We start from the raw sequence: 24,527 nt of genomic DNA, 5'->3' as shown, positions 1-24,527 counted from the left end.
ACATTAGTCTTTCCATACAATTCCCAGTTTTCCTTTTCACTAGAATTATTTCCTTTTAATGCCTTCAGAATTTCCCTCTTGACCATCTTTCATCCTCCTTGGCTGATTTTCGTAAAAACATTTTAGGAAAATGAACAGGAATAAGTATTCATATAGCACCTCTGTGCCAGGCACTGTGCTAAGCTCTCTTTAAAAAGCGTTATCTCATTTGATCCTGGGAATAACCTTGTCAAGTAGGTGCTATGATTATCCCCATTATAGAGTTGAAGAAACTGAGAGGAAAAGAGATGAAGTTTCTTGCTCAAAGTCACACAGCTAATCAACTAGTTCCCTCATTGCAATATGAATATCATTCTGAGATACCATCTTCTTAGTTGGCTGTCCAGTTCCCAAATTAATCTTTCCTTTCCATAATCACTTCCTTTAGTGGACAGCCATGGGGAAAATACAGCTTGTGCCCTTATGAAATTCAGTTTATTACCCAAGACTTCGTGATCATTGACAATACTTTTTAGATTCCTTCGGGAAGTGTCATTTTAGTGTTTACTTCTGGCTTACAAATGTAGTTGACCTAATATCTCTAGCTCCTAACCTGTCAGAAGTCATAACCACTATGATTGCTTTAATCACTCATCTGTAATTCAAACAGTGTTGTGAAACAACATCCTGACTTTTGGAATGTAATATGTTCTCCTTTCCTTTGCACATGTAATAAGTCCTCCTCCCCTTTCTCGATTCACCTTTAAATTAAAATTTCTGTTAACCTGAGAATATTCTCAAACTCTCAAAGGAAAATCAGAGAACATCAAACCCTTTCAAAAAATTTGCATTACTTCCAAGTGATGGAATTGTGATGGAGAGTTTCTTTTAGACAAAGACATCACTAAAACAAGTTTTGCATTTAGTGACTAAAATATATATCTTTGCATGTATGACATGTATCAGTACAACCCATGAGCTATTAAATGAAAGTACGTAGAGAGCAGTTTGTGGTCACTATCTTGCTACTTGTATGGTAACATTTCTAAATAGAAACATGTGTGAACATATAAATACATGAATCATTTATTCATAGAGATTGTGTGTTATAATGGGTAAGGGCCATCTGTGAAATCAGGAAGCTATGACTTTTAGTCCTGCTTCTGACACATTTGAGTTGTGTGGCCATTGGAAAGTTATTTAACTTTTTGGTGCACCAGGTAGCTCTTTATGAAGAAAGTTACAGATGAGTTACTGGCCTGGTATAGTTTCCACAATCGATGTTTCATAAAGACAGGAAATCATAGGACTCCTTCACTTCCACTGATGTCCAGCCTTCTTTACTTCTTTCTTCTCTCCTACAGTCTGACAAAGTATGCATAAGTTGTAGACAGATTCACAGACCTTGTCCTTTTTTCCAAGATGAAATTCTTTTTGTTTCTTGAATCGGTTGGACAGAGAAGTTGTACAGAACTGGACACATCACTCAGAAAGCTCATCCTTCTACTAAGTAAATGTCTAGAGAATCCTGAGAGTATACCAGGAGCCAGAATTCAAATGTGGCTGTCTAAAGCCACCATGAGCTTACTCATTATTGAGTGGAGAAGAGAAGGCTCATGATAGCATCCATTCTAACACAGCAAGGAATTCCAGTCTTTTCAGCCATCTCCCTGATGGAGCTGCTGCTTGTTTGATTTAAAGCAAGAGACCCACTACTAATGTGTTAGGACTAGTATTCTCCCTCCGTCCCAATACAATCTCTCCCTCCACTTGCCAGAGGAAGTAAAATAGACATCATTGTCCTTTGGGTGTCTTGGAGAATGTAGTTGTTATAGAATTGGATGTAGGGCAGGATAACCTGGGCACTGCCTTTGGGTATCTTTTAGAATCGCCTAGATGTCAAGGTTGTGCACATGAACTACAATGATCCAGATGGCCTAGCATTTGAAGAGGTCAAAATCTTTGGATTGAACGTCAAACCAACTAATGTTGTTGTGACAGAAAATAATGTTCCAGTCCAGTCTAATGTTGAGATCAATTATGATTCTGCTACAAAGGTAACTATTTCCTTTATCATTCTCATTTATTGTACATTTAAACCAATCAATTGTTCTGTATAAACTAGGTTTTCCTGTTTCACACCTTTAAGCATCAGCATTTTTATTTTACGTATTAACTGATGTTTAATTGTGAATCTTATTAAAATTCATTTTAGACGTTCATGTATACAGAAGACATCCTAAATTATTTCAGATTTTCCTGATTCTTCAAGGTCACTGTTATATGTTCCAGGTATAAGAATGGATTGGGAATGAACATGTAGATGTTAGAGGATTTAGAGTTAAGTGGACATTAACTTCAAGGCTGCCTTCTTGTAAAACCAAGAAGTCTCTGTCACATATCAAGATTGCTTTTTCCTCTAAAAATGTCCACAAGCAAATGTCAGCTTGCTTTTTCTCCATTTGCCCTTTTCCATGGCTGTCTTTATTTTACACCAATTATTGACTGAAAGGCCAAAATAGCCTTTCTAAAGTGCGAAAACTCTAGAAACAGGAGAACCATCAGCAATTCTTTTTCTTCACTATTCATTAATATTGATCCCTTTGGATGTTATTAAAAGTACTCTTATTTTTTAATACCCCTGCTAAGGTTAGATGTTCATTTTCACTTTTCCATTCAGTGTTTTGTCTAATTTGTATTGTACTTTAAAGATATGTGAAATGGGAATATCCCTCATCAGCATACAAATTTGTGGAAGATTTTTTTGGAGCATAGCTCTTGACAATGATTTAGAAAACCTTTCTCACTGGGAAAACATTTCTTCAGAGGTGCCCCCAAGTGGTAATATTTTGAAAATCTTCTGACCCCTTGAGATTTCTGTAATGTACTTCTCAACTTTTGAATGGCTACAATAGAATTTGAGACAAAGGAATAGCTAGGCTTCCATTGAGAATGATGAGGACTGCACCCAAAAGGAGCAAGATCATAATGGAAACCTGTCTTTACTGTCTGGTTCAAAAGATAACATGTTATTTAATGGATTCTATGAAAGAGTCACAATGATTTTGCTTATTATTTCCCACTGTTCTATCAAGCCTTCTAAAACTATCTAGCTTTGAATGAATATGTAAGATTAGAGTCATAGAACCCGAGTTAGAAATTTTGAGGAATTTGGAGTTCCTTTTGTCCAGTCCCCTGTTTATGCAGGACTGATTGAGTCAATGATTCAGCTTTGTTCAACATAAGGTCAGCTCTTTGCCAAAGAAACTTTGCTGGTTATTTTTTTTTGTGAAATAACATGTTGTGTGATCTTAGCAATTCTTAGTTTGGATGGGAGAAGAAAGGAAGGGAAAGACATCGGGGGATTCCATCACAGTTGTGATAAAGAGGACCAGTTTTGTGTGTGGTCAAAGGAAAGATTCTTTGCATGATAGAAATGGTGACTCTCCCTGACTTGCAACATCCATTCTGACTTGACAGGTCGGTAACATCACAGGGCTTCACCTTGAATTGGGGAAGGAATACACAGTGGAATGGTCTAATGACATCACAGATACAGAAAAGTTCGATTGCTACCCTGATGAAGATGGTGTCAATGAAGAAAACTGTCTTTTGCGCAACTGTGCCTGGGAGGTAAGATTTTACACACACAAATACAAATACATACACACTTCCAAAGACTATAAGCTTGTCCCTTTCTCCTTTACTTCACTTTCAACTCATCATATTGGTGCCTCCTCCCCCATTTTAATGAGATTAGGCAAGATAAAGAAGGTTAGACAGAGATGAGAGGCAAATCTCTGCCAGAAGAACCAGGAGAGGGATCAACCATGGCAAAGGTAATTCAGTGTCTCCCTGTAAGCTACCTAAGGACCCCCTGATGTCTCCATTGTAGAGAAGTTTATGTTTGCGGAAATACTAAGGAGACAACTGGTTATTATCATACAAGTGGTATCTCTGGGCATCTCTGTAGGGTTTTTGGTTTCTATATGCTTCATGTTTAGCTAATCAGGTAAGGGTGTAAATAAGGGTAGGGTCTCTCAGTTCTGGAAGACCCTATGAAGTCAAGAAGCTTCCTATCTCTGGGCATATATGAGGATCCATTCTCTATGCCCACCTAGCCCATGGCACTACATTAATATATTGTACTTCACAAGAAATTAGCTACAAACTTGGCTGAATTATCTCCCCTGTGCAACCATGCTAGGGAGTAAATTGTATTGCTTCTGTGACTCAGTGTAAGTCTAAATCATGCCCTTGAGTGAGAAAATCCTTAGGATAGGATACCAGAACATTGGACAAAAGGTAAAATACTGACAGGTTACTCACAAGTATCCTTGTGGTACAAAGATTGTATGAAGAATTTTTGCTCTTGGTTTGTACTCATATCAGTCTTCTTTTGGATTCAAACTCAGAGAAGTAAGGGGAAGAGGCTCCTCTGAGAATTGAGTGGTAAGTGTGGAAGAAAGAGAAGCCAAGAGAAGACCTTGGAAAGAAAACTGCTGGGGAGTAATTGAATAAGTGTTGTATCTGGAATCAGAAAAGACCTGCTTCAAATCCCAACTCTGATATTTATAAGCTCTGTGATGGGAAAGCCCCATAATTCCTCTTAGTCTCATTTTCCTAATTTGTAAAATGAGGATAAGAAATTCTGTTATATTTATCCCACAGGGTCATTAGCAGAATTAAAGGAGTTAATAAATGAAAGAACTTTGGAAACTCTAGTGAAATACACACACACACACACACACACACACACACACACACACACACATTTGTAGTTCATTTTGTTTCTGTGGGAAAATAATGTTTCAGGGAAACTTCTACAATCTCATGTGCTGACAGGACAATGCATCTCAGGAACTAAAGAAGAATTCATGTAATGCCTAATATGTCCATGGCACTGTGCTAATCATCAGGGATACAAAGAAAGAAGGAAATAAAGTCTTTGTCTGCTTGCTTGTCACATTCCAATTGAAGAGACAATGTGTTAATAATTTGCTACATGTAAGATGAATGTAGGGTATGTATAAAGCAGTTTAAGAGAGAAATGCTCTAACAGTTTGGCAGAGGTTGGGGTGTAACCGGAAAAGGCCTCCTATAGAAGGTGGTCCAAGAGTCTGGGGAAGGGACAGAGAATTGCAGGTGTGGACGATAGCCAGTTTAGAGGCATGGAGATGGGGTGGAGATAACTATGATTTAATGGGACTACAGTCACGTCATTGAGACTGGATCATTGAGTATGTGAGGAATAAAGCATAAGTAGATTAGAAATGTAGGAAAGAACCAGGATATGAAAGGCCTTTAGATAGCAAACAGCAGATTTTAAATTTGATCCTTGAGGTAATAGGAAACCATTGGAATTTAGTGTAATGTTGGGTAACATGGACTAAGTTATGCTATAGGAAAATCACTTTGGCCCCTAAATGGAGGATGTGATTAAGGATGAAGGGATTTGGGGCAGGGAAACAGAATAGAAGGATCTTTCAGGTCAGTTAGATGGCCCAGTAGATAGAGCAGAAGCCTGGAGTCAAGAAGACCTGAGTTCAAATTCAGGCTCAGACACTTACTAGCTGTGTGACCCTCAGCAAGTCACCTAATCATGTTTGCCTAAGTTTCCTTGTGTATAAAATGGGCTGGAGAAGGAAATAGCAAACCACTCCAATATCTTTCCCAAGAAAAACCCTATGGGGTCATGAAGAGACAGATATGACTGAAATGCCTGAATAGGAACAGTAAATTTCTGAAACAAGGAATATGTGAAAACACCTCCATCCTAACCATTTTTAAGAGGCAGAAATTGTATAAGTATTATCCCCTGGGAATATTTCCTGACTTTTTTTGATGTGTTGATCAATTTTGTTGATTTCTATATTTTTTCTTTTTTTCCCTCTCTCCCTTCTGTCCTCCATCAAACTTTGCTATTTTATTTCTTTCTTTCTTTCCTTCTCCCTCTTTTCTTTCTCTTTCTTTTTCTTTCTCAATTCTCTCTCTCTCTCTCTCTCTCTCTCTCTCTCTCTCTCTCTCTCTCTCTCTCCACTTAAAAAATACCATTTGTTAAATTGAATGGTTCTGTGGGGAAAAGAGGGGAAATAACTGTGTTGTGAAAAGAAGATATGAGAACAACTTTAAAAAAAGGATATTATAATAGCATGAGTATGAACTGATGAGAGTCTATCACAGAGGCGGCTGTGTGGGCGGAAAGGGTCTAGGTGAGAAATGGTGAATGGTGAAGGAAGACATGATGGGACTTGGCAACTTCTCTCTCTGGACTCATAATACAGTATTGAACTTGGAATAATGAAGAGATGACTGAAGAACATGACCAATGGATAGAAGTTTTGAGTTCTCCGTAGCCACAGAAGATTGAAGAAAGCAATGACTTAAACCTCATTGAACAGGATAGATAAAATTACTAGGAAGAATTTCCTAAGAATTGAACATTGGAACAATAATCTAAGAAGATTTGAAGGAGATGGGGCTAGATATGATGTACTTCTCCTCCAGTTTTGTCATTCTCATGAGTTTCTAATGTTTTTATTTTTCAGCCAACCAGTTCCTCTGGAGTCCCTTCTTGCTATATCACCAAATATTATTATACTGCCTCTAACATTCAGAGTACACCAGCAGGCCTAACAGCAACTATCTCCCGAATTCCCGGGGACAGCTACTATCCTTCTACTCCCATCGATGAGCTTCGCTTGGAGGTGACTTTCCATACAAACAACATGCTACAGTTCAAGGTATGTTCAACTTAGGGCTCTTATTAACAGAAAGATTCATAGGAATCAGCAATATTTATTCAATCAGCAACCCAATCAGCTAGCACTTATTGGGTGGTTACTGTGTGCTAGCCAGTGGGCTAATATGTTGGGATAAAAGGAAAGGCAAAAGCAATTCCTGAGCTCTGGGACTTTACAATATAATGGACGAGACAACTTGGTCTTAAACTTATTTAGTATCCACTATGTGCAAGGTGCTCTGCGGGGCTTGGAAGTGTCAGAAAAGAAAACTAGCTATGAGGCAGGAAATTTTAAGTATGATGGGAGTGGTGTTTAAAGTGTTAAAGCTATAAGAGGTGTGAAAGAAAAAGCAAACACTTGGTTCATGGGCTCTCATGGTGGACATGGTATTTTTTTCCATCACTGAAGGTTAAGTGACATTATGATAGGTAGCAAAGAGATGATGGAACACTTGTTATAGTAATTTGACATGGAATTCCATGATTTTGTATTTGAACAAGAAATAAATCATGCATAATATACTATTTTTCTCAAATCAGGCTGTCTTCTTAATCTCTCCCTACCTCAGTCTCAATGGGTACACCATTCAAGAGACAACTGAATTCTCACCTCTGCTTCATAGATATTCTGAAAGGCAGTGTATCATAACAGATGTAATATTGGTCTTGGTGTCAAGAAGACATTCATTTAAATCTATCTCCTGATATTTAGCAGAAGTGTTACTATTGTGAAGCCACTTAATTTCAGTTTCTTTATCCGTAAAATGGGGTTGATAATCCCTATAGTATTCTTTGTTTGGATTGTGATTGACCTCAAATGAGGTAACAAGGTAAAGAGATGTGGAACCTGTAAAATTCTCTATAGTTATTCACTATTATTGTGACCACCTCAACTTTAATTTTTTCAACATTATTCATTTGAGGTATGTTAAATGCCTGCTGTATACATTGTGGTATGATAGGCACTGGTTAAGAGAGACATGAATGACCTAATTTCCATCAAGGAGCTCATAATCTGTTACCTTACATAACCCAATTAACATCCTCTGTGACCCTAACCCCCTCCTCTAAATAAAGTTTAGTATCTAAATTCGTCTTTTGAAAGGCCAATTTTGATAACGGAGGCAGCAGAGTAAAACAGTTTATTTGGAGATATACTCTACAAAAATTCTCTGCCTAAGGTGAAGTCCATATCTTTGCTGTGTAGAGACATCATAGAATCATAGATTTAGAAGTAGAAAGGACATTAGAGATTATGTGTGAAAGTCACAGATCTTATGGCTTTAGTTTCATCTGTACAGTGAGGTTTGCAATACAGGATTTCTAACTTCACAAGAAGGAATGAGTGAATGAAAGGACACTTATTAAGTATTTACTTTATGCCAAACACTGGGGCTACAGACACAATAAGGAGACACTTCTTACCCTCAAGGAACTTACAGTCTCATTGTAGTAATACTTGATGTCCTTTGAAAATACTATATGTAACCTAGTAAGATTTTGAGGGTAACAAAATTATAGTTCATTGTAGAACTACTATGGTGGCCTTATCACAAAGGGGTCAATGTATACTGGAAAAGTAGGAATTGAATGATAGTACTCCTCTTATCATATATGCCTTACTTCAGGAATAAAAGCTGATTGAGCCCCTACAACCATGGTATCAAGTCAGCATTCAGTTGGGAGCATCTGATTCTAAGACCACAAGTGTGTAAGTCCCAAGTTATTTATGGAGACAATGGTGTTCTGTTTCCTAGATCGATGATCCCAACAACAAAAGGTATGAAGTCCCAGTGCCTTTAAATATTCCAAGCTCCCCCGTCAGCCAACCTGAAAATCTTCTGTATGAGGTGATCATCAAGGAAAACCCATTTGGAATTGAGATCCGCCGAAAAAGCACAGGCACTGTGATGTAAGTATTTTTCTGCTCCATATGTATGGGCATAAGTGGGCAATCCACATTTTGACTTGTCCCTGTTTTCTGGAATCATGGAATGAGCTACTGGGTTTGGTCACCAAAAACTAGTGATCTGGATTCAAGTCAATCTTGGCCAAATTCAAATAAATAGTATTTTTTTTTAAATTCTACAAGTGACTTTAAATCCCTTGGCTTCACTTTCCTAATTCATAAAGTGAGCCAAATTTATCAGAGAATGTATAAGGTTTCTTTCAACTATAATGTTTTCTATGACTCCAGTCAAGAAATCCATGGTGATAGAATATTACTATGGGAGGAAACTTGCATTGTCTCTTCTACTTCTGTACCCAAAATCTGTAAAAAAAATTTTAAATATGTAGCACCCTTTAGATCCATGACTTTGAAGGGCCAGTGAACCTGTCAGAGCAAGATTCGGGTATATATTGGGGCACTTGCTTTAAGTTTTTATGGACAACTTCTGCTTTTGTGAATTTCTTCATCACTAAAAAAATGTCAAACTAGGTATTGTTTGTGTCCATATCGGGAGAAAGTAAAAAAAATAATGTTTTCATTCTACCAAGTACATGATCTATAAAATCACTCTGCATTATTATTTCTCATGGCAAAAATGTGAAAATCATTCACCAGATGTAGGGAAGACAACTCTATTATCTCCTGTGTAGAATAGAGTGAGATTAAGCTTTGTACATGCCCAGATGCAGGGAAGACCTAGACCAAATACTCCAAATACGTCCACATGAAACTTGTAGAACTTGAGGAAAATACCAATCTTTTTTATAATCCAGGGAGAGAAAGCCAAACCAGTAAAAATTTAACCCAACAAAATAACAACAGTAAAAAACAAGTTCTTCCTAGGCACCGAGTCTCAGGCCCCCAAATTTACCAGAAGCTTGAATTAATTCCCCAGACATCCTAGGGTTTACTGCCTGTTGTTAAGTTGAATCTGTTGTCAAAAAGACCAACATGAATTTCCCTGAGAAACAGCTGGTCCACCCTAATTAACAGGAGAAAGGTAATGGTAGGATAGGGAAAAGAAGTAAGTGCCTAGGAGGGGAGCTAGATAAATGAGTATGTGTAATTAGATTTCTGTTTGAGGGATTGGGATAATGATAACAACTAACATTAATGTCATGCTTACTCTGGGCCAGGCATTGTGCTCAGCTCTTTGCATTTATTATCTCATTTGAACCTTACAACAACCCTGGGAGTTAGGTGCTGTTATTACCCCCATTTACAGATGAGTGAACAGGTAAACAGTGGTTAAGTGACTTGCCCAGGGTCATGCAGCTAGTTAGTGTCAGAAGTCGTATTTGAACTCAAGGTTTCCTGACTCCCAGCCAGGCCCTCTATACACTGTGCCATGTAGCTGCCAGGTCTGCATTTAATGCACTGCACCACCTAGCTGCCTCAAGCACATTTGATTGTGTTGACATAGTACTATTCATTATGTTGTTCTCTAGTAGTTTTGTTTCTTTAGCTTGTGAGCTTCCTGAGGGTAGGAACTATTTCATCCACTTTATTTTTACTGTATCATCCTAGGTTTTTCTACTCTGCCAAACCCCCTTGCCCTCATATCTAAATGCTATTAACCACCTGTAAAGTGAAAGCCCTGTCAGCCAAAGAAACAGATGCTTCAGCGACTTTCTTTATCCCAAAGTCTAGTGAATGAATTTGGAGTGATTATGGCTATTCTGTAGATTCTGGTAAAAGGGATGCATACCACAGGAAGTCTTCAAGGCCCACTCCCCCTTAGAGTCACGGTCTTCTCTTTTGTTTCAGTTGGGATTCCCAGGTCCCTGGCTTTACCTTTAATGACATGTTCCTACGTATCTCCACCCGCCTCCCTTCCCATTACATCTATGGCTTTGGGGAAACTGAGCACACGACATTCCGGAGGAACCTGAACTGGCACACATGGGGCATGTTTACTCGATCACAGCCCCCAGGCGTAAGTGTTAACAATCGGTGTATTATACGGCTTGTAGCTATTGATACCTATTGTTTTCTTTGGGCCCATTTCAGGATTAGTTCATCCAAGCTCATGCTCTTCTATTGAGGATAATTATGAATCGGAATATCTCAATTATAAATACTTATTGAATTGAGTTGCCCTCACATTCTCCATTTTCCTTGAGCATTTGAACATCCCTCAAGGAAGGTTATGGCTCCAGCTTTATTATTCATTTTCATTTCTGTCTCTTATGGGTAAATCTGACCTCTTTTCAACTGCTGACTTAGTATAAGAAGAATTCCTATGGTGTGCACCCCTACTACATGGGTCTGGAAGAGGATGGCAATGCCCATGGAGTGCTCCTGCTCAACAGCAATGCCATGGGTAAGATGAGGGCTTCTTTTCTGACTGCACTTAATCTAAGACTTCTGGGAGGTTTCTAAACAGAACAGTCCCAGTAGAACTGTAATTAAGGGAAATCCAGTACATATTTATTAAGCTCTTGATATGGACAAATCACTGGACTAATCATCAAGAAAGGTAAAGAGATAAAAGAACACACAATTTATACTCTTAAGCTGTCTTTAATCTAAAAATAGAGACAAGATATGTACAGAAATAACATGCAAAATATTCATACTAAGGACAGAAAAGAGGTATGAAGAAGGGGCCATAAAAATTTAGAGAAGGGAGAAAACACTTGGCCCCCCAAGAGTGAGGGGCTAAGGAGAGTGAGAGAACATGATCAGTATCTTGAAGGGTGAGGGAGGATTGAAGATGATGACGTGTTACATGCAAGAGGAAAAAAGGTGCTTTAGACAAAGAGAATAGTTAGAATAAGAGCAGGGAAGTGGGAAAACATTGCATATTGTATCAGAGAATGATCAATTTAGACCTGAAAGTGTCTTTAGCGGTCATTGACCCAGTCCTCTCCTTTTACAGAAGAGAAAAATGAGGAATTTATGTAGTGACTTATGTTTAATAACATGAGTAGGAAGGGGATAGTCAGTGTTTGAGTGCTGGTCTTCTGACTCAAAATTAGGCTTCTTTGCATTTTGAATGCAGCATAAAGTGAATGAGTGACTAGATGAGTTCAGGTTTGATGACTAGGTAATGGGGATAATAGTGGCATCAGTAATAGTAATTAGAAGAAAAAGAAACATGGGAAGGGGAAGGTGATGGGATTTCTTTGGCAGTACTGAATTTCAGGTGTCTGAAGGTTTTCCTTGTGTGGAATGTCCAATAGTCAGAAGCATTGTATGTGCAGAACCCAAGAAGGCTGCCAATTTGGATCTTGAAGCCATCTACATTTAGCTTGTGGAACTAGATGGAGAAGTTAATGCATATAGAAAGTCTGCGAGCTCATCAGATGTTGAGACAGGCAAATTTCATTTCTGTGAAAGGATAAATGTAACAACAATTAGAGCTGTTTGAAGGTGGCATGGATTTGTCAAGGAGGTGGTCAGTTCTGGAAGTCTTCAGAAGGAAACTAGAGGACCTCCTTCCTGTGAGGGTGACAGGTGATTACTACTCCTATCTGGATTGGAGGACACGATCTTTAGAGTCTGCTTCAACCCTTCTATTCTATGATTCTGGGTCACTGAACACTTATTTTCTGTTTGTAGATGTGACTTTCCAGCCCACCCCTGCCCTGACATATCGTACTGTGGGAGGTATTCTGGACTTTTACATGGTTTTGGGGCCAACTCCAGAGCTTGTCACTCAACAGTACACAGAGGTAGGAAGTCATGCAATCCTTCATTTGATAATCAAGTGTTTTCTGAGACACTCTAAAGTGTGTAACACTTTATAAGGGACATTTATTCATCTACTCGGTATACATCTTGTATATACCCCATTATCTTCATGCCTCATCCCCTTTAGAATGTGGGGTCTTTGAGGGCAGAGACTTTTGCCTTCTTTGGGTCCTCTGTGGTTAGCACAGTGCCTGGCCCTTAGTAAATATTTAATAAATGCCTGTTGATTGACTGACTGGTGGTGACCTTACATAGCCTCTATCTTTGTAGCATGCCAGATCCTAATGTTAGAAGGCAATCAAGAGATATCTAGGAAGCCCATTTTGCTACTTCATTATTATTGAGCTCTTGTAGGGACAATCCCTATTTATGTGCCCCCTAAAAATCCCAGATTTCTTGAAGGTACACAAATAAAAATAATAGTGTATGTTGGCTCAGTTACTAAAGATGGTTAAAATGCTCTATACTTACTATCTCTTTGGAAATGGCATGGATTCCCAGGAATACTAGCTCCTTAGTTTCATGTTGTTTGGTCTTACAGTTACCCTGAGTCATGAGGCCACCACACAATGAAAGAAAATTGTTTTAGTAATTCTGTACTTGATACCACACATATTTCCTCCCCTGAATGAATGGAATCTATATCAACTATTTTCTGTCTTTGTTTTCAGTTGATTGGCCGTCCAGTGATGACTCCTTACTGGGCCTTAGGCTTCCAGCTGTGTCGCTATGGATACGAGAGTGATTCTGAAATTGCTGAACTCTATGATGCCATGGTGGCTGCTCAGATCCCCTATGTATGGACCTTCCTCACCTAGCACACCCTCACCTCTCTCTCTACCTGCCAATTCCAGCCTGTAATTGTCCCGTGGTCCTCATGGCTTTCATTTCCTCTTCCTCTGGTTAAATTATGGAACTTGAAAGTTTTCTAGTTAAATGTTTGACATTTTAGACAGGAGTCCTCAAAAAGTGCTTTTTCTGAATTTAATGTTTTTAAAAATTGAATTTGTCAAAACATTATGCAGAGGAGTGCAACTTTAGTTCAAACAGTAAGCAATCATTGCAGCTGAGGAGATACTAGATTCTAGCTAATTTCCACTTCTACATTATGGCTATGGACATGGTTTCTAACAGGTATCGTTGGAGTTGACCACCTATATTGTAACTAACTATAAAAGTTACTACATATCTGTATCTATATCTATATCTATATATATTACACAGAGGGAATTAATAGCAAATAGATGGACCATGCCATCCTGTTTCTGCCAAAACATTCAATTCCACTTTTAAATGTCATCTCTCTTCCTTAAAGTATTGAGAGCAGAAGCACAGAACCCTGAGATCATAGATTTAGAGATGAAAGGCAGCTTTGAGAACTTGGAGTCCAACCCTCTGATTTAAAGATGAGGAAACTGAGACACAGAGAGTTTAAGTGACTTGCTCAGGATCACACAGCTAGTAATTGTGTCGGCTACCATTTGAACTCAGGTTCACTTCACTCAAAAAAAAAAATTTCATTTCCACTATCCCATTCTGCTACTTGGAGGAGCAAGATTATAGGTTAGGGGTCGGGAAACAGTGGCCTCAAGGTCACATATGGTCCTCAAGTGCGGCCCTTTGACTGAATTCAAACTCCACAGAATAAATCCCCTTAATAAAAAGATTTTTTTCTGTAAAACCTGGACTCAGTCAAAAGGCCATACCCAAGGACCTAGATGGCCACATGTGGCCTCAAGGCTGCAGGTTCCCCGCCCTTGGTATAGGTACTTCAAAATACTTTGATTGTGTTTTGGAATGAGTCATATTATTTTCTTGGAAGATTATGTTTATAGACAAGTTCAGGTTGATCTTTTTTCAGGGTGATAATATTATCTCAAATACCCCAATCACATTCCAAATAATAGGAGGGAGGAGTTATTGTGATTGATTCCAATGTGGAATTTTACTTGATCCTGGAAAAGAATGTGCATGGTGGCTCTGCTACACTGTCCTACCAAAGAGATTCACTTTCTCTGGATCTACTGTCATCAAAGTGCTATTTCTCCACTTTCCTGTCCTTTTTCTTCCAGGATGTGCAGTACTCAGACATTGACTACATGGAGAGGCAGCTGGACTTCACCCTCAGCCCCGAGTTTGCTGGCTTTCCCAATCTGATCAATCGAATGAAGGAGGCTGGGATGCGAGTCATCCTCATTCTGGTGCGTGGCTGCATTAAGATTTCATGATGTCTTCTTGCTTGTTGAATCTTGACGTTTTCCTTGTCTTTGAGTAATTCTATCTCTGACCCTAGTAACAATCACTCATTGGTTGCAGGACCCAGCAATTTCTGGCAATGAGACTGAGCCATATCCTGCATTCACTCGGGGACTCCAGGAAGATGTGTTCATCAAGTGGCCAGATGACAGCGACATTGTTTGGGGAAAGGTAGAATAGGATTAGAGATGTTAATTAGACATGAGTGTGAAGGGATATCAGGGTGTTTGTAGTTTAATGGCTCATTTTTTTCTCATTGTTTTTGTGAATTATGGCAATTAGGGCCTCAGATGTTTCCTTGAAGTAGATTGATTCTAGGCATGATTTAAATTCTCCTTGTGATTCTCCCCATGCAATCTCTAAGGTGTGACCTATCACAGCCAAGATTTACTCTAAGGAAATGCACCCTTTTCTACCTTTCCCCACAGGTTTGGCCAGATTTGCCCGATGTCACTGTTGATTCATCTCTTGACTGGGAGACACAAGTGGAGGTAAAAGATTCTTCTGTGGTATGGGTTGTAGAAGCTTTTATAGAAGAGAAATGGCTTGTCCTGTCCAGATTGTTAAAGGACTGTCCTCATGGAGAAGCACTAGTCCTTCCTCTCTTTCTTACTAATGCAGTACTTAGCACAATGCCAGGCACATTATAAGTGCTTTGGAAATGTTCTTTGACTTTTCACTAACTGACCGATAAATACTTTTCCTATTGAGACTGGCCATCCCCTTTTGTTGGGTCTCTAATACTTTAATGCTGTGTCCCTTCTTCATAGCTCTTTCTGTCTCTGAATCTCTATCTCTTTCTATCCGTTTTTCTCTCTCTTTCTGCCTGAATCTCTCTCTCTTGCTCTCTCTCTCTCTGTCTCTCTGTCTCTCTGTCTCTCTGTCTCCCTCTCTCTCTCTCTCTCTCTCTCTCTCTCTCTCTCTCTCTCACACACACACACACACACACACACACACACACACACCTGGCTTTTCTATTCTCCTCTCTAAGAAAGTTTGAGGATAGTGACTCTGTATTGTGGCTTTAACATTTGAGGGCAGCCCTGACTTCATTTATGCTACTGTCCTGACTATTAGTAAGGTATTGGCAGCAGTCTTTAACTGTAATATTAATATTTTATTGCAAAAATGAAGAGAGCCTCTTACAGGCAATGTTTGCTCAGCCTTGGAGTCTGAATGATGGCTACTAGTCTTGAGAACTATGGGCCAATGGAATGGGTTTGTGACCATTGGCTAGTCCTTTAACTTCCAAGTGCCCTCCTGGTACTTCTCTAAAATGAAAAATAGTCTTGATTATAGGTAAATGGCTAAGCTGCATCAGTGGAGGGAATTTCTATACTATATACTACCTACACTGATGGAATCTCAGGCCTGTACAAATAAGAAATGCTAGTGAAAGTATTCATAATAGTACAGACTATATACCTTTAAACAATTATCAATGCAAGGGTTGTTAGAGAGGATAGCTTATGGGGTAATTGTTACTTAGAGTGTCCTTCATTCCTCTTTTCATTTCTCCAAGGCCTATCTTTTCCCCAAATATGGGTATGAATTGGTCACTGACTAATCATGTCCTGAATTCCAGTTTTCCTTCCACAATGTTTTGGAATCATCTTTCCCAAAGGACCAAACTTTATTTTTCAACCCTTACCAGGCAGGCCAACTCCATTGGTTCTCAATATCCTTTCAAAAGGCATTAGTGCCTAGCAGTTAGGTCAGCTAGGTGGTGCAGTGGTTAGCACACTAGACCTGGAGTCAGGAAGACCCTTACTATCTGTGTAACTCTGGGCAAGCTACTCAAGCCTGTTTGCTTCAGTATCCTCAACTGTAAAATGGACTGGAAAAGGAAGTGGCAAAGCACTCCATTATCTTTGCTAAGAAATCCCCAAATGGAGTCACAGAGAGTCACGCATGACTGAACTGACTAAATAACAACATGCTCATTATATACAGACACAGGAACAAAGAACCCCCAAATACCAATACTGGCAGATAATGTCTATCAGATAGAGGTAGGAGTCCTTTTGTTACAATTAGGCAGTCGATCCACAGCCTTGGACTGTCATGACACTTTATGATTATGCCTCTTTGATAAGTAATTGATTTGTGATCCTGTGGATTCTATTAAACTAAGAATTGTTTTGAAAAGGATTTGAACTTTTTCACAAGTTATCTCCATGTAGTAGCACAATTTCAAAAAACAAGTATCAAAGAGTTATTTGCCAGTGGCCTGATCAGTCTGTCTGTTGGTTGCATTTCATCTTTACAGATATACAGAGCTCATGCTGCTTTCCCAGACTTTTTCCGTAATTCAACAGTCACGTGGTGGAAGTGGGAAGTGCTAGAACTCTACAACAATCCCACTGAGCCAGAGAAGAGCTTGAAGTTTGATGGAATATGGATTGTAAGTGTGTGTGTGTGTGTGTATGTGTGTTTTGTGTGTGTGTGTGTGTGTATGTGTATAAATATGCATACATAACCATGCAAAAATATCCTAAAATATTGTGTATGTTTGTATGTGTGAATGTGCATACATAAACATGCAAATGTCCTAAAATATTATGTGTTTGTTTATTTCTGCACATGCATATAATTGTTCTGCAGTGGAGTGAATCAGTCAGTAAATGATCAAGACATCTTGGGCACAATTTTACCCTGAGCCTGGCATTTTCTAATAAGATATTAAATAATCTCTATTTCTATCATACATCCACCATTACTTTATCCTGTAGGGAAGATGCCTGATGTACCTACACATCAGGGAATTTATCTTTTTTCACTGAAGTGAATTCAGTATTTCCTTTGAGAGTGTTAGCCTCTCCAGCATGGCCTGAGAGAAACAAGGCCCAATCCTTCCAGGTGATCAGCTTTCTGATTAAATAGTCTTCCCATGTGATGAGTGCACCAGGTGTAAGCATTTGTTCATTGTCATCTGGCAGAAGGTAATGACAACATATTCATGTATGTATGTAATACACATATACATAAAGATTTGTTTTACATTTTTAGGACATGAATGAACCAGCGAGCTTTGTGAATGGGGCACTTCCTTTAGGCTGCAGGAATACCACGCTCAACCATCCTCCTTATATGCCCTGTAAGTACATTTTCTATTGGTAGAATATTACCCAGAGTCAGGATGACCTTGTCAAAGATACCTGGGCTGAGGATTTGCCTTTATCATTACTAGCAACCTGGCAGTGGCCTGACAGTATCTCAAGGCACAAACCCATCAGCATTCTAAGCTGTCTTGGTTCATGTCATAGACATGCATAGATCATTGGCCAAATGCATCAATACACCCCTGGGCAAGAACCTCCATTGGTGTTTCCCCTTAAGAAAGGATGTGACAAAGAAGGAAAATACTATTTTTTCAGGTTGGGGTAAGGGGGATGCAGGCACAGAGACTAACCTGTGTTAGTACACAGAAATAGGACACGACTGTTGGGTCTCAATAAGGGACTGAGTATTTGAATAGATGTAGAGTAAATAAGTCTGCATGGGTATGTTGATATCAGGTTGTAACCCCTGGAGGAGCTTATTTTTTTATCCTATAGACAGTAGGGATGCACCAAAGCTTTTTGACAAGGGCAGTGATATATATAGTCATATGACTAAAGGTAATTTTATCAAGGTGTGATGGCTGGGTCAGGGCAGATTGTGGATACTGTTTGGAAGCAGGGAGAGCAGTTGACCTTCCATCCATATCCTTTGAGTAAGCATGCCTTTTTTCCTGCTGCAATCCCCATATTGCCTTGATTGTTAAGGGCTTTATGAAATGCCATTCTGTGTTTATAAAAAAGAAAAGAAAGTGTTGGGAGTTACTTAGAATGCAGCTTTTAAAAGATTGAGGTCAGAAGACTGTGTACCTTGGGAGAGTTGTTAAGTCAGGATTCTGCATGGGGCCTTTCAGACAGTAGTTTCATCACAGGTCTAAAGCCAATTCCTTGACCATGGGTATAGGCAACATTCCCTGCAAGAAACTCAGACAGGAGATGGCTGAGGGACTTGGGACTGCCATCCATGCTTCCCAGAATGCTCATGCTTCTTTTTCAGTTCTTATCAAGCAACAATGTTTTTGTTTAATACAGTTATCTTTTTCTTAGTCATCATTCTCTTAACTTCTCTGCAACATTTGTCACTGAATGCAACTTCCTTGCCGGTGGAGATTGTTTCATCCTTTGTACTTCTCTCCCCAGCACCCATCACAGTGCCTGGCACCCAGGGGGCACTTAATAAATTGATTGGGTTTTGATTCATCATTTCGTTGTTGTTCCCTGTGTCCTTCTTAATTTCCTTTATGTATGTTACTTCTCTTGAACCCTACTCTCTTGGCTCTCTTCCCATCTATTTAGCCTCTTCTTCTTTATTCCTTTCTTTTTCCTTCTAATACTTTAACACAGACCTTTGCAAATGCTCTGGAATTTGGGGAGCTACTTTTGAATGGTGCCCCCCAATGAATAGTACCTAAGGTTCCTTTCTGACTAAGTCCTGTGATCCATGATTTATGTATAGACAGGAATTTCCTGTGGTGTAGAGCAAAGGGCAGTATATTTTGAGTTCAGAGAGTTGGGCTAACGTCACAACTCCTCTACTTAGGACCTTTTCTAATCTTGGAGCTATCTCTTTACCTCTCAGGGCCTCAGTTTTTTCATATGTCACCGAAGTCAGCTGGACTTACCCGCTCTCTAAGGTCCCTTCCAGTTTTCAATCCAATGGTCTGTGCATTGTGCTCAGAATTCATTTTTCCAGTTTTCCATTTCCTACTGAACACTTAGCTTGCTGCTCAAAGCTTCATATCTTCTAGCTCGGACCTGCTCTTCTGTCCAAACTTTTACTCCATCTTCTCTCATCCCCTCAGCTCCAGCCACTTCCTTCTCTGCCACTGCATGTGTAGTGGTAACCACACTGGCACAATCAGGATGGTTGCCAGCACAGTTTCTTAGATCTGCTTTTCTAGGAAAGACTGCTCAAAAAGGGGTTATCAATCCTACTTTTAATTACATTCACTGGTTCATGGGAAGGGTCAGCACCTTGAAGGTCAGAGAAAGTACAAGCAGAGAAAATACAAGTGGAGAAATTAGCATAAAGACCAACAGACAGGGCTCTTAACTGCCTGAATAAAAGCAATACTGCTATATACTTTACATACATCACTGGATCAAGAGAGCCTTTAAATCTGAGTGTTCAGGGAGCTCTGAACATACAGCTACTCAGAATCTTGACAAGGAAATCACAAGGTCCTTCTCATAATGGAGCTCCCCAAAGCAAACTACCAACTCATGTCATGAGGGTTGCGATGCCTTCTGGCTCTGAGAAGTATATACGCATTTCTCAGAGCCAGAAGGCATCACAACCCTCATGACTCAGTGCCTAATTAGAAATTAGCAAAAGGTGTGAAGCTTTCCTAGGAGCAAGCCTTCCCTAAGAAAGTTTTCCCTTTAAGCAAATTCCTCTTAGGCAAGTTCCTCCCCCAATAGGCTCTATGTGACCCTGCAGCTGTGAGCTGGGCCAGAGCTCAAAGCAGGTCACATAGGCCTATTAATGGACAGGGATGATCTTCCTAACCCATTAACATTACAACATGGGAAGTAGCGGGTCTCTCACATCATTGCATCTCTTTCCTCAGATCTGGAGGATAGAGACAACGGCCTGAGCAGTAAGACCCTGTGCATGGAAAGTCAGCAGTTCCTGCCTGATGGAAGCCCAGTGCGGCACTATGATGTGCACAGTCTCTATGGCTGGTCCCAGACAAAGCCCACATATGAGTGAGTCCCTGCCTCCCTCTCCCTGAGGCCCATAGAGCAGGTGGTGGGTGAACAGAATCGGAGTTTCCAATGAATGAAATTCCTGGTTCAATACCTATCTTGAATCTCTTTTTTATGTTTACGATATGCACATTGATCAGAATTATTCTAAGTGACACGTCGTTAGCACAGTGAATCTATTCACAAGCTAAAGTATGCTCCTCTTCCCCCCAAACATGCATATAACAAATCATTTTTGTTACCTGGTATTTCAAGCTAATGCACCTCCTAGTCTCAGTTTTTTCCTGCCCCAAGTACAGTTTGCTTTTTTTTTTTTTTTGTACTTTCAAACTATTGTGAAAATCAATGCTGAAAACTACATATGTCAAATAAATAAATTTAAATTTAAAGTACAGTTTGCTTTTATGGGCCCACTTTCCCATCTTGTTCCCCCAGTCACTGTCTGAGAATAGTCCTCAGCTCATGGGCTGCCCTGTAAGAGCTCGCTGAGAGGGAAAGATGTCTGGCCCTATCCAGACAAGTTGTCATTTCTTGCTTTTCTTCCCTGATCAGAGCTATGCAAGAGGCCACAGGAGAGAGAGGAATCGTGATCACGCGCTCAACCTTTCCCTCTTCAGGACGCTGGGCAGGACATTGGTTGGGAGACAACAAATCAGCATGGGACCAGCTCTATAAATCCATCATTGGTAAGTGCTGGACTTTTCTTGAAGGTTTCCTTTGGAGGGGAGAGGAATCCAGCCTATGCTCTCAGTAAATCTGTAATTTTTCTGGACTCTTGAAGAGAAACACAGAGGGGCCAGGTCCGTGACTAGCTAATTGTACCATTACATGTATTTCATTGGACTTTTCTCCATGATGAGCTAAGTCAATGAGCAGAGAAGGTTAGAGCCTGGTTTAATCTACCAACTTGCCTCATCCAACATCACTCTGGTTCTCATTGCAGGCATGATGGAATTCAGCCTCTTTGGAATATCCTATGTAAGTCTCACTCAAGTTCCCTTGATCACTTTTAGATGGTTTCAGAAAGCCACAAAATTCTCATTCTCTGTTTTCCATTTTTGTTCTCAGACAGGAGCTGATATCTGTGGATTCTTTAATGATGCTGAATATGAGATGTGTGCTCGCTGGATGCAACTGGGAGCCTTTTACCCTTTCTCTAGGAACCACAATACAATTGGGCAAAAGGTGAGATACCAGGTTGTGCCTCAAGTCTGCCCTTATGCCAGATCTCCTGCTTCAGTTGCTCCCCCATGACTAAATGGAGCCCCTCTTTCCTGGAAACAACCTCCATAGTCACCAGTCCTTCCCTTTACAACAAACTGTACAGGGTGTCCCTAAAGTCTGGACATATAGGAAAATTGATGGCAATGTGGAGTTATTGCATTGAGTTCATGTGAATCTTGCAAAGGGCATCAACCTTTGCATCACAAATGATGGAAATCATGTTGAAGATGCTATTTTTTAATATTCCAATTAAATAAAATGTGGTTGAAAATTTCATTTATTTCTTGAAAATATGCATTTTTGCCTATGTGTCCAGACTTTAGGAAACCCTACATAACCCACATTCTGATAGCCAGTGGAGTGTTTTAGAATATCTCACTTCTGCCAGAAACTCAAGGAAAAACAGCCTTTAACCAGCAGCAATCTTTTCTCTTCTGACTCTAGGCAGTTTTCACATTTCTGCCAGGAGTTTACAATGTTAGGGCCCCACTAATCTTTCACACTTTACATGTTATCTTTGGATGTAACCCACTGCAATGTAAGACTGCTGCAGAACAAATATATGTTTGGTCTGTGCTTCCCATGATATAGTTTTGTATCGGAGTCTATTTTTAGGGGCAATCAGGGGCAGGAAAGCAGGGAAAGAAGAATCAGAATGTCTTCCCTAGCCAAGGGGGATGGCAGCCTGGGGAATTGAGAAACAAAGCATGGCAGGCTGTGCAGGTTCCCTGTGCAGTAGAGGGTAGCCTTCTAGTTTTCTGGCCTGTTTCCCAGTGAGGTCAGGTGAAAGGTTTGGTCTGAGTGTTCCCTCCTTCTGTCTCTAGAGACAAGACCCTGTGGCTTGGAATTCCACCTTTGAGGATATTTCAAGAAATGTCCTTCGGACAAGATACACGATGTTGCCTTATCTCTACACCCTGATGCACATGGCCCATGTAGAAGGCAGCACTGTTGTCCGGCCCCTTCTTCATGAGTAAGTGCCCACTCTGGGTCTCACGGTCCTGTGTTGGATTCCATTTTGAAATTCATTTGGGAGCTCTTTTTGTGTGACCTCCCCCTATTAGAATTTGAGGTCCTTGAGAACAGGGCCAGTCTTTCTTTTTCAGTTTGCTTCCCCACTGCCTTGCATGGAGTGAGCACTTAATCAGTGTATTTTTCCTTCATTAATTCATTCTGAAATGAAGTATATTCCTTAGGTATAGAGGCAGCCTATGGAAACAAGCATGAACCTTGGAGTCAGAAGATCTGTTTGTTGCTGATGTCGCAGATGTCAGCTATGACAGTAGCTTGTGACCAGGAGCAAGTCACTTTTCTCTCTGAGGCTCAGTTTTCTTATCTGTAAAGTGGGGACAATAATAATGGCACTTCCCACCTCATAGGTTTGCTGTGAGCAAAGCATTCTGCAAATCTTAAAACACTCTATAAATATGTGAGTTTTTTTGGTTAAAATTTTAACTCTTTTAAAATTTAACTATTAGGTAGGAACATTTGATAATCCAAAAGTCTTTTTCTTTCACTTTAGGGATATAGCGATTCATATTTTTCTTTTAAAAGCAACAATTTGATTTCCTTTTTATGAGTAGAATGGCTAAATTAATTTAAAACATTTTTTGAACATCCATATAATAGTAGGAGAAAGCCTCCAGGCTAGGAAATAGGGCAAAGTCACCTTGATATTTCAAACGCACCATGATTAACATCCTTACCTGTGCCTGATTGAACCAGACCTGGGGGAAAAAGGAAAGACTCAAAGGGAACAGAAGTCGGATATTTCTTGGATGGAGCCTCCTGGAGACTTGTCCAAGTCATGAAGTTGGACTGATTTCTAAGATCCCTTTGAGCACTAACTTCAGTGATCCAGTGGCCTGAGGGAATATTGTCTATACCATTGCATTTTGACACCATGTTTCTCTGCTCAGGTTTGTGGAAGACAAAGAAACTTGGGACATATTCCTTCAATTCTTGTGGGGTCCAGCCTTCTTAATCAGCCCTGTTCTGGAACCTGTGAGTATGGATTCTCCTGTACCTATATACGATCCAAACTGAGGTATAATATTGAGTAATAGGAATGAGTCTAATCTTGGCATTCTGAGTGGTAGGGTTTAGTCCTTGTGTTGACATTGAATTATTCTGCTGTTTAAAATCATTCTTAATGCTTTGATTTTCTTATCTATAAGATGAATGATACTCCTTACCTATCTGTAAGTCAGGGGATCACTGGAAGACAATTAGGAAATGATAAATCCTTAGGATATTTGCTTTTGAGTAGTCTTAAATGTAGTAATTCTTATTATTCATATTAATTCCTCTAGGCAATTTTGATCAATTTCCCTAGTTATTTATTTACTTATTTTTATGTTATCTAATTTATTGTAGAATGCCTGGAATGTGACTGCCTACTTCCCCAATGCCCGCTGGTATGATTACTATACGGTAAGCTGCTGTGATGGTAAATGGGAGCTCATGCTCCCTCTGTTCAGAATGATATGTATGGTCTAGGTCTGAAATGGGATGGTGGGTGGTGAAGATATCTTATCCTAGAATGTTGTCAGGATCTGTGTCAGGTTTGTCTCACGCAGTCCTTGGATAGTTATCCCTGTCATACTCTGTCATCAATACTCTTTCCAGTTTTCCTGATTATAAGCATAGGCAGCTGGGAGTCTTCCAAAGTCAGTTGTTTACTAAGCACTCTTCAAAAACTGTGGGAGCTATGTTGACTAGCCCTTGTGAGCTGAGTGAATCATTTGTATTCTAGTAGAAAAGAGGAAGTTGGTGTAATGGGTAGAGCAATTTTTGCTCATAGGGTCTTCAATTACTGAATTAGTTTTGGTCAGATTCATGCACAAGGAATTACAGGAGTCTTCAGAAATAGCTTTAATGAAATAGTTTCTACTCAGACCAAATCAATACA

General features: G+C 39.7%; 1 protein-coding gene across 1 annotated transcript in view; it reads left to right on the top strand.

Annotated features, from left to right (window-relative positions):
* The window catches only part of LOC118851010, a 269,319-nt gene that overhangs the window by 232,430 nt on the left and 12,362 nt on the right, over window positions 1–24,527 (top strand). The window contains exons 161-180 of the mRNA XM_036760604.1: window positions 1,866–2,036; window positions 3,460–3,612; window positions 6,528–6,722; window positions 8,479–8,633; window positions 10,440–10,608; window positions 10,899–10,995; window positions 12,237–12,349; window positions 13,040–13,165; window positions 14,441–14,569; window positions 14,685–14,795; window positions 15,053–15,115; window positions 16,894–17,028; window positions 17,634–17,721; window positions 20,254–20,392; window positions 20,945–21,078; window positions 21,336–21,370; window positions 21,461–21,577; window positions 22,441–22,589; window positions 23,536–23,620; window positions 23,993–24,049. Of these exons, the coding sequence (XP_036616499.1) occupies window positions 1,866–2,036; window positions 3,460–3,612; window positions 6,528–6,722; window positions 8,479–8,633; window positions 10,440–10,608; window positions 10,899–10,995; window positions 12,237–12,349; window positions 13,040–13,165; window positions 14,441–14,569; window positions 14,685–14,795; window positions 15,053–15,115; window positions 16,894–17,028; window positions 17,634–17,721; window positions 20,254–20,392; window positions 20,945–21,078; window positions 21,336–21,370; window positions 21,461–21,577; window positions 22,441–22,589; window positions 23,536–23,620; window positions 23,993–24,049 (2,421 nt within the window). The remainder of the gene's footprint in view (window positions 1–1,865; window positions 2,037–3,459; window positions 3,613–6,527; window positions 6,723–8,478; window positions 8,634–10,439; window positions 10,609–10,898; window positions 10,996–12,236; window positions 12,350–13,039; window positions 13,166–14,440; window positions 14,570–14,684; window positions 14,796–15,052; window positions 15,116–16,893; window positions 17,029–17,633; window positions 17,722–20,253; window positions 20,393–20,944; window positions 21,079–21,335; window positions 21,371–21,460; window positions 21,578–22,440; window positions 22,590–23,535; window positions 23,621–23,992; window positions 24,050–24,527) is intronic.

Source organism: Trichosurus vulpecula, chromosome 5, assembly GCF_011100635.1.
Source record: "Trichosurus vulpecula isolate mTriVul1 chromosome 5, mTriVul1.pri, whole genome shotgun sequence".
Taxonomy (NCBI): Eukaryota; Metazoa; Chordata; class Mammalia; order Diprotodontia; family Phalangeridae; genus Trichosurus; species Trichosurus vulpecula.
This window is presented reverse-complemented; position numbering and strand designations above follow the sequence as displayed.